Source organism: Crotalus tigris, unplaced genomic scaffold, assembly GCF_016545835.1.
Source record: "Crotalus tigris isolate CLP2741 ecotype Arizona unplaced genomic scaffold, ASM1654583v1 scf7180000018436.2726382, whole genome shotgun sequence".
Lineage (NCBI taxonomy): Eukaryota > Metazoa > Chordata > Lepidosauria > Squamata > Viperidae > Crotalus > Crotalus tigris.
The window spans coordinates 270,624-287,397 of NW_024097002.1; the positions used below are offsets into that span (position 1 = coordinate 270,624).

A 16,774-nucleotide genomic window follows, 5' to 3' on the forward strand; every position below is an offset into this window, starting at 1 on the left:
CACTGATGGGAAGGAAGCGGGAGAGTCCCATGGCTTCTTGATCCCTTTCAGGAAAATGGCGGGGCAAGGTATATGGTGCTGCGTTGTCACCTTTTCTACGAATACAGGTCTGGATGTGGTGGCCGGTGTCGCTTGCGGCTGAGAAAACTGATCCGTCCCCATGTCCGCAATGGCTGTGGCCTTGCGTAGTATCGTGAGGAAGCGATTGTGATTAAATAATCCCCCTGAGGGGGGCTCAGGGGAAAGTTCCTCATCCTCTGACATAGAGATCCCAGGTTGATCCTCCTCTTGTGGTGAAGAATAACCACTCATGGAGGACTGGGCCGGGGAGACGGGTTCCTGAATGCCTGAGGACTCTGAGGGGAGTTCCGAGTGTGGCATGGCTGAGGTGGAGGGCCCCTGGTCGTGGTGGGCGGAGCGCTGTGCTAGGGCTCGGTCCACCACTTTGGTTAATAGGGCCTCTAGCCGTCCATCTGCCCAGATGTCCCCTATGTCATTACCTTTGGGTGTGGTGACCGCAGGTGGAGAGGTGGACTCAGTGGTTGTGCCTGCCGCCGTGGTTGTTTGTTGGGCCGATGTGGATGGCGAATCCAGTGGATGCGGTGTTCCTGGAATGGACCACACGCTCTGGGTTGATGTGGATAGACCCAATGGTAATTCCATCTCGGTAGCCACCATTTGAACCAATTCCAATTGGGCCTGCCTCTGTGCTCTGGAGAACTCCTTCTCCAGGGCCTGGTGCCTACGGCTGGCTTGCTTTTCCGCCAACTTGGGGGGCCTCTTGAGCGAGTGTTTTGTCTTCGCTTTGCACTTGCCTGCCGCCTTCTGGTCAGAAGGTGTGTTGCAGCCGTAATTGGGAGATGGAGGGGTCGTGCTCATGGATTGAGGCAACGAGGGTCCCTCCATTCCGCTTGAGCAGTCCCAGAAAAACTGAGAAGACGCTCAGGCAGGCAAGTATTGGCGGGAGCGAAATTGGAACAAGTACCAGGACTGTTCCCCTGATCACCCGACCACAACAAAAATATTCTCTCTGGGCTAAGGTCACGGTAGCTGAGGGAGGTACCGAAGGCACGTTTGGAACCACTCTTTGGGTTCCGCCCAGAGGCCTTGTGCACCAGTAGAAAAAGGAAAGGGGAGACAAAAAAAATCAGTGGCGACCTCAAAAGGGTCTGTAGGCCTGACCTAATACACAACAAGGTATCAAATGGCGGTCACCAAGAGCGGAATTTATTCTTATTAATATTATTACTATTATAATAGTAATAGGAACAATAATAATAATAAAATAATAATAATAATAATAACAACAACAATAATAATGATGATGGTAATATTATGTGTTCTGCCTTTAGGCCTGTTGGCCTTGCAGTAGCTTAATTTTTAGCTTTATTTTTTTTAATTATTTATTTTTATTATTATTATATTTTATTCTATTATTATATAAGTATATCGGGGGTGGAGCGCTGGCTGTGAGCTCCTATTCCACCGCTATCAGGGTTTCCTGGTATGTTGTGGAGCTTCCTTAATCTCCGTTTGCCTTCCTCGGGTAGGAAATGGAGGCCGCTGCTCGTTTCTCTCCGAAAATGAGCTCCGCGGTTCCCAGGAAGGTTCTCTAGCCTCCGGTTCTTAGTTGGGGCTTACTCCCTTCCCTTCGGCTTTTTTTTTTTTAAAGGAGGGTGGCCGCGGCTCGTTTTCCTCTGAAAATGAGCTCCGCGGCCTCCCAGAAGCTGCTTGTGCCCGGGGATTTAAATTTGGCGCGCTGGTGACGTTTTAGGGGAATCCCAGCCGGGGATTGCCTTTGTTGACTGAAAGCGGCAACTAAAATGGCTCCCGCGGTTGCCTTGGGCTGCTAGGTAATCTCCGACGATCCAAATTCAAGTTTGAATCCGGACCTGGAGATTGTTATTTTTTCCCCAAATTGAGGAAAAAAACAAAAACCCTTGGGAGGTTGGGGAGAAAAGCTCAGCAAGTGGTCTCTGCTGATGCCTTCTTCCCCCCTTTTCCACCCCCAGAACCCTGGGGCTGGCTGGGATCCGTGGGGAGTTTTCCCCTCCACACCCCTTTTTTTAATTTTAGATATGAGATCAGGGATGATCCCAAGGAAAAATTAGTGGTTGGGGAAAAGGTTCAGCAAATGGTCTCTGCTGATACCTTCTCCCCCCCCCCTTTCCACCCCCAGAGCCCTGGGGCTGGCTGATATCTGTGGGGAAGTTACCCCCCCACCAATCCTCTTTTAAGTTTTAGGTTTGAGATCAGAACTGATCTCCAGATAATTTTTTGGTTAAACTCCTATAGGTGGCAATTTTTTTGGAAGGGGAAGCCAATTATTAAGGGATAATCAATCAATGGATTTCTTTGTCTAACCTGATAAGCTGAGAGCCACGCCAAAACGAGTCTTCTCGAGCAGAGACCAAGTTAAGAATGGACTCCACAGGAACTGGGGGCGTGTCAGGTTTTGGCTACTTGGTCTCAAGAGCAGGCAGACAGAGAAAACCCATCAGTGGATTATCCATCTCCTGTACTGGAGAAGCTGCATATACACAAGGACCCAAGTCATGGACCTGCTCCTCCAGAGATAGTAGTTTTCCATCTAAAGATAATATTGGAGCAGATAGAGACCTCTTGCTTGGGTTCAACTTTAGCTTGTTCTCTCCCATCCAGAAGAGTGAAGTGGCTTTCAATAAAAGAGATACTCTGGCAGAGTTAACTCCAGCCGTTGGTGTAAATGCAACATATAAACCAGAATTCATGAACACTCACAACACTTACTTGACTTTTTTATACAATAATATTCTGGTAAATATCTTAGCAGCTACTTTTGATGAAGGAAAGCATCTCTTATGGTAATATGAAGATAATATAAAAGGTACCTCTGGGGCAAGGTATTCTGGTGTGCCACAGAAAGTCTTCATTGTTGCTCCATCCTTGATCCCTTCTTTACATAACCCAAAGTCTGTTATTTTTATGTGTCCATCTTTATCCAGCATCAAATTTTCCAACTTAAATAAAAACAAATAAAAAGTTAGACATGAAATCATCTGGATTAGTATTGAGAATCTTCAATATATTTGTAAAAGAATCCTTAATGTATTTATAAGAGTCCTAAAATGATAATTTTTGAAAGAACTGCTACACTTAAATCTTACACTTACACTTTAAGTATTTATTACTGTTAACGTTTATGCACCTCCATTTCCAATGATTCTGAGCAGCCTTCAGTATTAGTATCAGAAAATGAAAACCAAAATCAATAAATATGATAATCACTTATCAGTCCAATGTACTGTGTATGTGTTTGTGTATGTGTATGTGTGTGTGTGTATGTGCACACAAACCTTTTTGCATGCATGAACCTCTGAGTTGGGGTTGACTCTTGATGACAGCCTAGACAAGTCCCTGAAGTTTTCTTGGCAAGATTTCTGAAGTTGTTTTCCACTGACTGCTTCCCAGGGCTGAGAGTGACTGGCCCAAGGTCATCCAGCTGACTTTGTGCTTAAAATGGGATTAGAATTCTTGGTCTCCAAATTTGTAGCCTGATGCCTTAACCACTACACTAAACTGATTCTCATACCCTTACTCATTCCCAATGTCTTCTGAAAACTCATGTTTTTATTGCTGTCCAAAAAGTTAGTAACCAGAAATTGAGCTGGGTATTTGGTGTAAATTATAATCTCTCTATTATATCTTTCACACTTCTACACCGCTCATCTCACCTACCCGGCTTTTTTAAACATTCCTAAACATTACTATGATAACATTATGACAGCTTTTTTCAACAGATATTCTCAAGGTCAGGGGTGTCAAACTGCCGGCCCACGGGCCGGATGCGTCATCCGGAAGCCATGCCCACCCCATTGCTGGCAATGGCAAAACCATCCCGATACGTTGCGTGACATCACAAGTTTGACATGTTTGCTCTAGGTGTTTTAGAGGATTCTGGGAATTGCAATTCCAAAACATCTGAAGATATCAGATTTACGATGATAGAATAGAATTTAGAATAGAATAGAATTTATTGGCTAAGTATGGTTGGACACACAAGGAATTTGTTTCTAGTGCAAAAGCTCTCAGTGTACATATAAGTAATAGTAATAATCATGAACATATACAACATGATACATTCATCATAAATCATGAAATACAACACTTCATCATAAATCATAAGAAGCAACATTTAGTGATAGTCATAGAATACTAGCTAAGCAAACAACATAAATTATACTAGGGTACAAAAAATATAAATTGTTAAGATACAAGCAGCAAAGTTATAGTCATAAGAAGATAAGGATAAGTAATAGGAAAGATGAGGAGTATCATAGTAATACAGCTTTATTAAGTATTTTGAGTGTTGTAGGACTTAGTTGTTCTTAGTTGATCTTATCAAGAAAACCAGTATTGTCTCCATATTTGATCCTATATTTTTGATTGTTTTTATATAATGGGCAGATATATACCTGTTTTAAATAAATAAATAGATGTTGCAGATTTGGAGATTAGAAGAATAGTCATCCACTCTTGCATAAGTCTGTCAAGAAATTAAGATTGGATGGAGAATTTTCTGGTTTATACTATAAAGGACTAATTGCCCAAGGCATAAGGTATCCATGCTTACATCACCTGCTTCAAATCTGCTGAAACAGAATCAGGACTGCATTATTTCTTTCAGGATGATGAATAATGGAGACTGGAGAGTAAACCTTTGCTTTATTTTTTTCTCCCAGAGTAAACAAACCCTCATGCAAATAACAGCTATTTAAGATGGGGGGGGGAGGGAGAATGATAAGGGAAATAGCACAGAGGGACAAGTATTCCCATGGGCTTGATCAAAATCACAACATTCTGCACATGCGGGGAGTGGGAGAGGAATGAAATGTCAAATGATTTCCACTGTCTCACCTACATGTTGCATAAGAGCAACCCACTATTTCTAGGAAATAGTGTTTTATAAAGTATTGATCCATTGGGAAACAGTCGTGGGAAAAAAAATCTTTAGCAGAATGTAACTGCCCTAACTCTAACTGTCCAAAGTCACTGGAAGTCAGGCAGCATCAAAATTTAATAAATAATAATAATGATTATATAGGTTACCAGCCATGCATAAATTTAGAAGAGGATTCATTCTCCCTTTCAGATATAGAGCGCTTATTTTTTGAAAGACAATGCATGCTAGTTTGAGTTTTTATATACATTACTTCTATACTGTCTTTTTATAAAAGAACTTATACAAAATTTTTAAACAATTCACTAGCTAGCATTATAAAACATTAAACAAACTGCCAAAAAGTGTGAATATTTTGATGGTGTATAAGAGCCAATAAACATATATAAATAACTAATAAAAATACTTTAAACACTTAAGAACCAATTAAAATAATATTAAAGTATTTACTTAAATTACACATTTTACTTTGATATCACTTAAACATGATAAAATTTGTTTAATAATAGAGTAGGGGTATTTTCTTTAAATTAATATGATCCCATTAGCTGGGAACATATGGCTAGGACTTTCATAGTGCTGCAAAGATCTGGCCATCCATAAAACAAATAGAAAATCAGGGATAGATAAAATAACATGTTGAAATTCACTCAATAATATTATAATTTACTCAATAACCATGAAAAATGTAAAGACCTCGAAAGTATACGGCCATCAAAGGTCTTCAGCTTACTTAAGTGAAGTTTTACTACTAATTGGGGCAATTTCTTCTATAATATTCTGTTGATTAACTCAGGTTCAACCAGGCTGCCTGGCTCTATGGCTTAAAAAAGGGAACAGCTTTTTTTTTTAATCCACAAAAAAAAAAAAAAAATGCACAAAAGTAACCAAATGGTAGGTAAACACTCAGACTGAGATTATGGTCCAGCCAATCATTTTCACTTACTTCAGTTTCCTCTAGGTCACGGGAGTCAAACTTGCCACGTCACGTGACATGTCACGACGTATCACGACTCTTTTTGTATTGGCGGCAATGGGGTGGGCATGGCTTCAGTATGATGAAACTGGCCCACGGGCCGGCAGTTTGACACCCCTGCTCTAGGTCCTAATCCAGTCCAACTTAAGACATTGTTAAAAAGTGTAAATGCTCAGTAACTGACCAATATGCAGAACATGATGGTTATGCTGAGTTCTATAAGGATTAAAAAGTTGACAATGTATCCTAGCAGAGTCCTTCTCAATATTCAGCAACACCTGATTAATCTTATCATAACTCAGAGGCTAAAGTGGGCCAGACCTGGTTAGTGTTTTGGGATGGGAGATCTCCAGGGAATTCTCGAGCTGCAGACGAGACTGGGAAATCAAAGAAAAAATTCTAGAAGAAACCAATGGCCAATCATCTCTGTACTATCAACAAAACCTTTTATCAATGTCTTCATTTAACTATCAAGCATCGGGCTCAACTCAAAGGAGTCTTACCATTACCCATGGCTGCCTATTCAGACTGGCCACAGGTCTTCACAGTTTTGAACAGATAAATGTCTTTCCTATCACAGTTTATCTGAATTTATCAGACTTAATGTGGATCAGCACTTTATAAAAGAGGAGGAGCTGCAAGCGACATTAAAAATGTGATCAATGAGTCATCCAATGCAATCAACTGATGAGGCCAAATTTAAAAGTTCAGAGCACTTTGATTTCTTTTATTCTCAGGACGAGTTTCAATTTAGCTTCTTTAAAATGTTGGTTTTGTACTGAGACTGTACTGTATAAATGAAGATCTCCAAGATCCCTTCCAACTCTGTTATTCTGTATTCTGCCAATTATTTAAACATTGATTTTGTGTTGGTTTTCAATACAAACTAAAAAAGAATACATACTAAACAGGTATTTCTACAACTGAATGGGATTTTTGAAATGTGTGGAGAGGACCCCTGCCTTATGCAGAGATAGGGAATCATTGACCAAACTAGCATTTTTAATAGATTTAGCATCACCTACAATCTAACATACCTTTAAGTCTCTATATACCACATTTTTCTCTGAATGTAGATAGTCCAAAGCTGATACAATTTCAGCTCCATAGAACCGGGCACGATCTTCAGAAAAAACGCGTTCTCGTGATAGATGGAAAAATAGCTGGAAAGACAAATCATTACATTTGAAAAGAAATTTATGCAATGTCTATAAAGAGAGGTTAGTGAAAATAATTAATATGCGTTGCTTATTTCGTGTTTCTGCTTGGCGTATTTCCTGCCGGTTTTGTTACGTCTTAAAGTGATTTTGTTTAGCACTGTTCTATGTTTTATAATACTGTTTTAGTCTGTTTAGTCTAGTGGCTAAGGGCCCAGGTTAGAAACTGAGAGACACTGAGTTCTAGTCCTGCATTAGGCATGAAAGCTGTCTGAGTGACTTTGGGCCAGTCACTCTCTTTGAGCCCAAGCACTTCACAGGGTTGTTGTTAGGAAAATAGGAGGAAAAAGGAGTGTTAGGTATGTTCAACACCCTGAGTTATTTGTCAAAATAATAAAGGTGGGATATAAATAAATAAATTTAAGACAGAAATGCTAAGGAGTAAAATTGCCTCATTATACGTACAAACCTCTGCTCTACCATTAATCAAATGCCTGATCTTTGCAAACTTTTTAAAGAAGTTAATAGACAAATTGAGAAGTTTTCCAACCATTAAAATGACATCACTTAAGAGCATTTGATTTTGAGGAACATGATTCTTACCTCCCCCCCATTAGCGTATTCCATAACAAAACACAAACGGTCATGCGTCTGAAAGGAATATTTCAATGCCTATTAAAAAAAGGAGACAAAAATCTTAACTTTACATCATCTGTTATCCTTTATAACCAACCAAGAGATTATTGAAGCTGGACCTGTGTCCTGAAACTTCACAAATTGCATCTGCTGTAATAGAAAATGATGAATCGCTCTCTACTGAATGAACCCCTGCCCCTTTTTAAAGCAAACAACTTCACTTTTGGTATAAGCTATGAATACTCTTGTTTTAATTGCAAATTTCCTCCTCTTTTTCTCTTGCTTTTTATGCATATTCCTCTATGGCACAGTCTTTTAGACTGTATTGAACAATACAATACAATAGAATGCCAAATTGAGATAGCAAAATCTGTGAAAGAGTATGCAATGCAAGAGAACAGTAACAATGATGATAGCTGTTTATATTGGAACGAAACATCTTTAACAATATTTGATAGTGTCCAATATTCAATATTTTCCCCTCTGATGATTGCTACATGAATATTGTTGAATAATGGAATGATGGTAGCAGTGGTAATAAAAGTGAAGTATATAATAAATGAAATGCAAAATAAAGTAGAAATTACTTTTATTTAGCTTGGACATTTCTTACAATTCAGTAACGACATTCAGCTAAGCTACAGAAGTGAAGATAGATGCAAGAAAGATGCTGGAGTATTTCATAGAGAAGGCTGATACTGAAGATTATGCCCAATTCTGTTTCCAAACTTATGCACCAAGTAGTCATTCTAACTATAATTTTTATTTATTTATTCACATTTATAAAGCTGTTATTGACATTTTTATTAATATTAATATGCTTTTAATGATTTTTATTGTATGATTGATTTTTTTGTATTTTTCTGTGAGTAGTAAGTCACTCAGAATTATGTGTGTGAAACTGGTGGTTATATAAATTGAGCAAATAAATAAAAAAATGAAAGAGCCCTATTATGTCTGATCTAAAGCTTCATCTAGCAAGTGTTTTTGCCTCCCAATAATGTTTTGCTTCCAGCAACCAAAAATGCACTACTTCTGAATGGGAAGCTCCCAAGTGGTGATGCTTCCACTCATCATGTAGAGTTTTGCAGCGTAAGAAGTGCCAGCTTGGTTTGACATGCTCTCTATTTCGTTTTGTTTGGGCTGCAGCCCAGAAGTTACAGCTGGGGTTTCAGAGCCAGAGAAGGAGTCACAAAATTGGCCTTAGATAAAAATAAACATATCCATAAATAATTATGGATTGTATAAGACACCATTTTCTGGATCCAGAACAAGAACTTTTTTTTCTCCCAGCTCTGGCAAGTCCTGCTGAAGATACATTAGCTGATCATGAATCACCTGATTCTCTTAATGAAGGTAGGATAAAAGGACTTTATATTACAAAAGTTAAGAAAGTCAAAAGTAACGCTTATCCAAACTTTCCACTTATTTATTTACTTTGGTTTCTATGCTTCTCAATTCCTATTTGCTCTGAGTGGCTTGCAGGATTAACAGAACATAAGATTCAAACCAAACCAAGACAAATACATCCACTAACAGGTGTTAATCTGATGTGCAACTATTCAGAAGGAATAACAAACTTTTAAGCTTCAAATGTTCACCTGAAGAATCATGTTTTCACTGCTCTTTGGAAGAAAACTAAAGAGGAGGTGATCCAAATGTCTACGGCCATATATTTCACAAGAGGGAGGTGTGATTACATGACTGCCCTTCCAAGCAACTGTAGCAACTTGGGTTACCATATGCTGTACCAGCTGAAGGGTCTGAGTAGTTTTCAAGGATAGCCCTATGTGCAGTGAGTTGCAATAGGGCATACACTGGGTGACAAGAGTCTGGGTGAGCTGGGAAGACAACAAAGGGGACCTTTATTTTCCTTATAATTAGGGTGAGTTCTGCAACTATACCTGCTAGGTCAGGGGTGTCAAATGACACCCACAGGCTGGACGCATCATCCAGAAGCCGCGCCCACCCCATTGCCGGCAATGGCAAAACTGTCACAATACATTGTGCGACATCATGTGACGTCACGAGTTTGACATGTCTGTGTTAGATAATCAAGCACAACTACAAGACTAGCTCTCAGATCTGAAAATACTGGTGAGGAATTAGGGTCTTTTAAAATGAAAAAGGATAGGCAGAAGATGATTTTTTTTAAAGTAGCCTAGCCTCAATCCAAAATTTGATTTTAAAAAACAAACATGTTTTAGAATACCCTACTAGAGGTGTGTTCCTAAATACACAAGAGAAATTTTGGTTATCTCTGAAAAAGTGCTTACATGATATTTGGGTTGATTATAAGCATCCTGCTATTTTTTTGCAGAAGGGTGGAAAGCAAAGGTGTGCATAAGGAACTGCATGCCTGGAAAAGTATGAAGGTTACGAGAAACGGTGCTGCCTACTGACTTGTTTGGATTCAAAAAGGCTTGGACTAATTCATGGAAGTCATAGGGACCAGTGGCTATTAGACTTGATGGCTGGTTGACTCCCTCTGAAGGCCATCTGGAAGACTCACGGGCTTCCTTGTGCAGTTGGTTTCCACTGTGAGAACAGAATGCTGGACTTGGTGGATCACAGGTCCAATCGACCAGGGCACTGCTTATGTTACGTTCTAAACTTTTGGCAGGTTATTTTATAAGTTTATTTCCAAGCTGTACTAAAAACAAACTGCCTCTGATACTAGAAATACTATTCAATCATCATGATGAGCAGGCACTAATAGCTTTATCTAACACTTTCCAGGTTCTAAAACCACCAAGTTCCCATCTGTATCTTTTTGGATGAAAAAAAAAAATTGTGTGTGCGCACATATGTCCATGCATGCATACATTTTACAACTGGCAAAATAAAACACTATTTGCTCACAAATTGACTCTACGTTGTACTACATAAACTGGATTATGTTGCTTATCATATATTCCATCCAATTTGGAGAAACATATGTCTCTGATATTTGTTAGTGAGAACAAACACAGAAATAGCCATCTTTTCTCATTCATAAGAGACTTTAAGAAAATTACAGAAAGAATGCTTACTGTTAAAAATGGATGCCTAGAATTCTGCAAAACTCGGTTTTCTGTCAGAGTATGTGCCACTTCATCCTGCAGGATAATCCAAATAGTAAAGAATATGTGACAATTCAACTTTACTTATTATTTATTTAGCCTTTCTAAATGTCCTAGAAAATTAGGTACAGCATTTAAAAGCCACTTTATATAATACAAGTAAGAAAAAGGTAGGATTCTTCCAGACTGCATCTCAGAAAATTATCAATTTGGAAAGGGCCATTTAGGCCCCTGAATCTAATCTTCTGCTCACTTCAGAAACCCAAATTCAAGCATCTCTGCCAGATGGTTTTTTATCCTCCATGTGAATACATCCAGGGAAGGAGACACACGACTCTCAGAATAACTGGCACCACTGCTGAAGGATACTGCTACTGTCAGAAGACATTTTCTGCACCTTACAATAACTTAAATCTATTATTCTGTGTTTTGCACTCTGAAGTGATAAAGAATAGGCCATGGTGTGAAAAAGTGGTATTGTATGCCCTTACCCCAGACTAATCAGACCTTTCAATCTCTTTCCTGGACTCTGTTCCTAGTGTCTAGGAACAGAAGACCTTTTTTCCAGTTTGTCTGAATCCCTAAAGTGTGGTGCCCAGAACTACAGAGAATACTGCAGGAACTGGCCCAGAACGGTATAAGGTGAAACTAAGATTTCCCATTATTTAGAAACTATGGTTCTGTTGAAGCACCTGAAAACCTCATTTGCCTTTTTGTAGCCGCATCTTGTGGCTGTTTCATACTCTGCACTCAACTACTATTACAGATTTCAAATATTTCAAAACTAATATTGCTAAGCCAGATGCCTTCATTCTGTTTTTCTGCATCTGTTTCCCATTTTTTAAGTGAGGAAACTTGCATTTGCTTTTATCGTGTTTTATTTTATGAGCTTGAGCCCAATTCTTTAAGATCATTTAATTTTTATTTCTGCCAACTAAAGCCTCAGCTACTCCATAAATTTGATAAGCATTTCTTTCCCCTCTTCATCCAAATAATCAATAAAATGCTGTAGAGTGCTGAAACAAGGCTGAACTAGTGTAGATCACTTGATATTTCAACTGGACAGCTGATGAGAACTCCGGGTAGTATGAAGTTTGAAATAGCTATGTGGCCACTTAACTGTCAAATCATTTAGCTTACACTTAGCCCCCACTAGCTCGCTAATCAGTATATTATGCTTTGTCAGATTCTTTGCTGAAATCAAGATACATTACATCTCCTGCCATTCCTTGTCATTGATTTGGCTAGCTAGGATTGATGGGAGCTGGAGTTCAATGTCTGGAAGGGCACACATTCACTATAATATAATTAATTTATGATTTAAGGACGGATATTTTTAACCCATGTGATACTAGTGAATTTTAGCCAAAATGAAACAACTATGGAAAAAGCCTAACATCAGGAAATTTCTTCAAAAAAACATATTACAATAAATCAGATTTAATCTCTATCTTTCTCTTTATCAATCTAGGCTTTCATATTAGATTTGATAACCACAGATCAATTCAGGTTGAACAAACTATAGTTCTCTAACTCACATATAATGCCAATTCATAAAGTATGGATTATAAACCACTGCAGTTGTGTTCAGATATCACCCAAAACCAGAACCAAAGCAACTACACTGAGTTAATTTTATATATGAAGTTTGCTCAAATTGACAATTTCAAGTTTTATTAATTGACTGACTTCAGTTACACCCTGTTTTGCAACATGTTTTCAAAGGACAGACTCCCGCATCCCAATGCCATTCCCCAATTATTTTAGTTGCCAACTATAATGACATAAAACATAGCTTGCCTAACTCAGATGTTAAACTGTGAAGGAAGGAATGCATGAGGGAGAAGGAGAAAGAGAGGCTGAGGCTTGTCCACGTAGTACTAATCTATGACTTGATGTCATATTAGAAAAAAAAATTGATCTCAATTCTCTGAGAATTTAATTCATAAATAAGATGAAATGCATCTTGAGATTCAAAAACCTCAAGTTTGAAAAAAAAAAAAAAAGAAAACAGTCCTGAAATATTCAGCATTCCTATTGGTCTAGAAATCAGAAGGGGTAAACCATGACATCCTTACCTTTGCAACAATTACTTCTTTCTTCAGAATTTTCATGGCATAATAGCGTCCAGTTGCTTTCTCTTTCACCAGAATGACCTTTCCAAAAGTACCTTTTCCTAGGAGCTTAAGGTACTCAAATTCATTCATAGTCTGTTGAAGACAGGTTTAAAATGTTATTGGCCAATTAAAAAATAAATGAAGGAAAATAACTGACAACTTAGACAGATCATCCAGTTTTCTTATCACATGAATCCAGGATTTTCAAGAGAAGAATAAATCATAGTGGCTGAGTTTGCACATTATGCTAAAAGAAAAAAATAAACTGAATAAATTATGGCTTAAAAGGATGAATGAACCCAGATACTCTATGCATTTATACAGAGATGCAAATAAATTCCTTACTAACTGTATTCCAGATTTATCCTCTGAATGAACAACTGTGTCAATATATGTCACTATCTAAGGCAGTGGTTCTCAACCTGTGGGTCGGGACCCCATTTGGTGTCGAACGACCATTTCACGGGGGTCGCCAAACAACGCAGTCCGCTATTTTTTTCCCCTTTTCCTTAGCTATGCTACTCCCTTTTATTCTATTGGCTTTTGAAAGCCAATAGAATAGACTCTCTTGAACAGAGTCTAATTCTATTGGCTTTCAAAAGCCAATAGGAATTGTCCAGGCTGTCTCTGCCTGCTGAGCCCGCCAAAAGTCCCATTCTGCAAACGGTGCTGCACCAGTTGAGTAGTCCTCGACTTACGACCGGTTGAGTAGTCCTCGACTTATGACCGGTTGGGGGTCGCGGCATTAAAAAGGTTGAGAACCACTGATCTAAGGCAATGTTTCTCAACTTGACTTTAATTCCCAGAATGGTGCTGGCTGAGGAATTCTGGGCGCTGAAGTTCATAAAACCTGAATTGGCTGAATTTGAGAAACGGTGACCTAAGTATATGAATTAAACTTTCATATTTGCTACAGTAAATACAAGCAACCTAGTAGCCTGGATAAACTACAGATTACAACTTAATAGCAGTTAGACTTATACACCACTCCATAATGCTTTACAGCCCTCTCTGAGCAGTTTACAAATGTCAGGATATTGCCTCCAATAATCTGAGTCCTCATTTTATTGACCTCAGAAGGATGGAAGGCTGAGTCTTCCTTATATACTCCTTACAGAACTCCTGGCTGTGGGTAGAGTTAGCCTGCAATACTGCATTCTAACATCTGTGCTACCAGAGCTCTTTATACTTAATTTATATCAACCCATATCTGCCTTACAGTTTAAAATGCAGATACAGTATGGTTAAGCATAATCCAGTTTCCAGCCTTCTGGATATTTCCCTGCCTGTTGTAAAATTCTATTACTGTATCCAACCATATAATTTGTCCCTGACCTCTACAGGGGCATGGCACTACCTTTCAGAAAATTTTTAACTCCTTTAATTTTTCAACAAGAAACTCATCTAAAGTTTGCAAGGTACCCCAGGCATTCCTGCAACAGTTTCAAAACCCCAACCAAAATAGCCATTGTTTAGGGATAGTAAATGCTAAAATCAAAATAAATTGGAGAATACAGAGCTGCAAAAGATATTCTATGGCGGTCTCCCAATTTGGTGCTCTTTAGATGAACTGGGACTACCTGAGAATCCTAGAAACTGGCAGGTACCAAATTGAAAAAGGCAGCTAATGACACCAAGGATATCTGGAATTCACATGAGTGTGTGAGATTGAGAGATATTACTTACTACTTTGTGTTTTGGTTTTGTCATTGAAATTTCCATTTCTTCAGCACCTGAATTGTCACTGGGGGAACCAGATCGAAAATCCATGTTTTCTTCCTCTTGCTTCTTAAGGCTGTCTGCTACTGTTTGGATGGCTTTTGTCCATTCTTCCCTAAGAAAAAAAAAACAAAACTATTTTACTGCGGTGTGTGATTTTGAAAAAGGGTAGGGAAAAATGCAAAGCTTACTTCCAAGCTTATTTCCAAAAAATAATTGGGCTTAAATCATGTTTGAAATGTTAGAAAACAGGAATAGGAGTACTGTTAGGAACCACAATTTTCCTGCTTAAGATATTTTAAATTCTTGTCTGGAGAAAAATGTGTTCTTCTGGTTATTATATAGGGCACCTGATTGGTAGCAGATGACAGAAATTTCAGTCTAACATACTTGAAGACTATATATTGGGAAAGGTAGAAATACTAAACTCTGCTGTGTATGCATGCAATGTGCACTTTTATTATTGATGCACAATCACAAGTAGTTCCTTCTGCAAGACTTCGCTATTCCATCCCAACCCAATCTGATAAAAGTGAATTTCATGGGAAATGAGACTGTAAAGCCCACAGCACCAAACCAATAAAAAAGGAAGCATTTGAGAAGATGGAGCTCTCTAATAATGCTGAACATTTACATCTGCTTTTGCAAGTTGTTTTTGTATTTAAGACTGACGGCAACATACCGCTCCTCTGGAGTCTCCACATGAAATGTTCTTTCAATTACTGTGGTCCACTGGAGGCATCTGATGATGAATGTGTTTGGTTTAGGTCTCTCTGTCTTCATCAACTGGCACTCTAGAGCAGATTGAGGGAAGAAAGTCATGGTACATAAGCAGGTTTAAATAATCATTTGTCTTTATTCTTATCCAGCAAACAGTTGTGATTAATCAGGCATAGAAATCTCTGCAAGTAGTTCTTCAAGAAAGAAACTAACAAAACAGACTAAAGTGGAACTTTCAATGGCTGCCTTATGATATGCAAAGCCATCAGCACTTTTGCCTGGCCATGAATCAAAACAATATGTTGTGCCCATTTCACTAAGCATATAAAAATTAAAGAGTATGAAAAAGCACTGACCAAAATAAACAATTTGCCCCTATAACCACCTTACTTTGTGGGAAGCACAAATGTCTTCACATAACTTAAATCCTGCACCAAGAAATGATTTCATCTCATGGGCATTTTTATATTGCACCTTTTACAGCTTTCCTAATTCACCCTTACTCTACAACAGGTAGTCCTTGAGTTACAAACAATTACCTGCAGAGCATGGAGAGGCCCAAGGAAAAAGACTGCAGAGTACGTATGTGCGAACTCATTTCACTGGAATGTCGTCTTCTAATAACATTCTGGTTTCACTCTTAAATGGTTTTAGGAAGCTCAAGCGCTGAAAGAGCCTCTTTTTAATTTAAATACCAAATGCTAAAACAGACCTGCTTACTGAAGTCCAAGTGTAATAATGGGGATGTAAACACAGTCTACTATCAAGAGAATGTAGCACATTTCAGTTGTAATCATTAGATTTTTGAATGCTTTTGTGTTAATACTCTCTTATTATTAAGGCAGCAACTCAAAATTCATGCTTCCTTTTAAAACTAAAAGCTTCCAATTTGCACACTTACAACAAGATTAAATATTCATCATCACTGGCTGTATTTCTTTCCTCTATCTTCTCTTTCTCTCTTTCTTAGCTGCTGCATTTGAACCCATATATTTATGCCTAATTTCCTGCTGAACTCTGAAGCTCCTCAAAAAGTACTTTGTTTTTTTTTAATGACATGAAGATTTAGTTTTTCATTCAAAACACCAAGGTTACTCTGCATCCAACTGAAAGAATTCAAGTAGATTTAAAAGAAAAGAGTGCATTAAATAACTAAAGAAAAGAGGTTTTACCAAGAAAAAATGCACTTTAAAAAAAAGTCATTATCCCATGAAAGAAAGAAATGCCGCTGTTTATATTTGTGTTAATTCTGTGGTCATGGGCATCTCTTCTTAAATTGAACCTAAATTCATAAAACAATTCTGCCAGAGTACATAACCTGGCATTATCCAGATCATTAGGAATACAACTTCAATAAGCTTCAACAACTATAAAAGTTGCATTCAAAAACATCATCAGGAAACTACCAACTTGCCTACTGCTCATTCATGGTACCCAGATATAAAGAA

General features: G+C 38.3%; 1 protein-coding gene across 2 annotated transcripts in view; it reads right to left on the reverse strand.

The window, feature by feature from the left end:
* Window positions 1–16,774, reverse strand: part of AKT1 (AKT serine/threonine kinase 1) — a 136,097-nt gene that overhangs the window by 18,732 nt on the left and 100,591 nt on the right. For both annotated transcript variants that reach the window (XM_039352517.1, XM_039352518.1), the window contains 7 exons: window positions 15,289–15,400; window positions 14,574–14,721; window positions 12,849–12,980; window positions 10,741–10,806; window positions 7,676–7,744; window positions 6,953–7,078; window positions 2,871–2,999 (listed from right to left, as the gene is read on the reverse strand). In XM_039352517.1, the coding sequence (XP_039208451.1) occupies window positions 2,871–2,999; window positions 6,953–7,078; window positions 7,676–7,744; window positions 10,741–10,806; window positions 12,849–12,980; window positions 14,574–14,721; window positions 15,289–15,400 (782 nt within the window). The remainder of the gene's footprint in view (window positions 1–2,870; window positions 3,000–6,952; window positions 7,079–7,675; window positions 7,745–10,740; window positions 10,807–12,848; window positions 12,981–14,573; window positions 14,722–15,288; window positions 15,401–16,774) is intronic.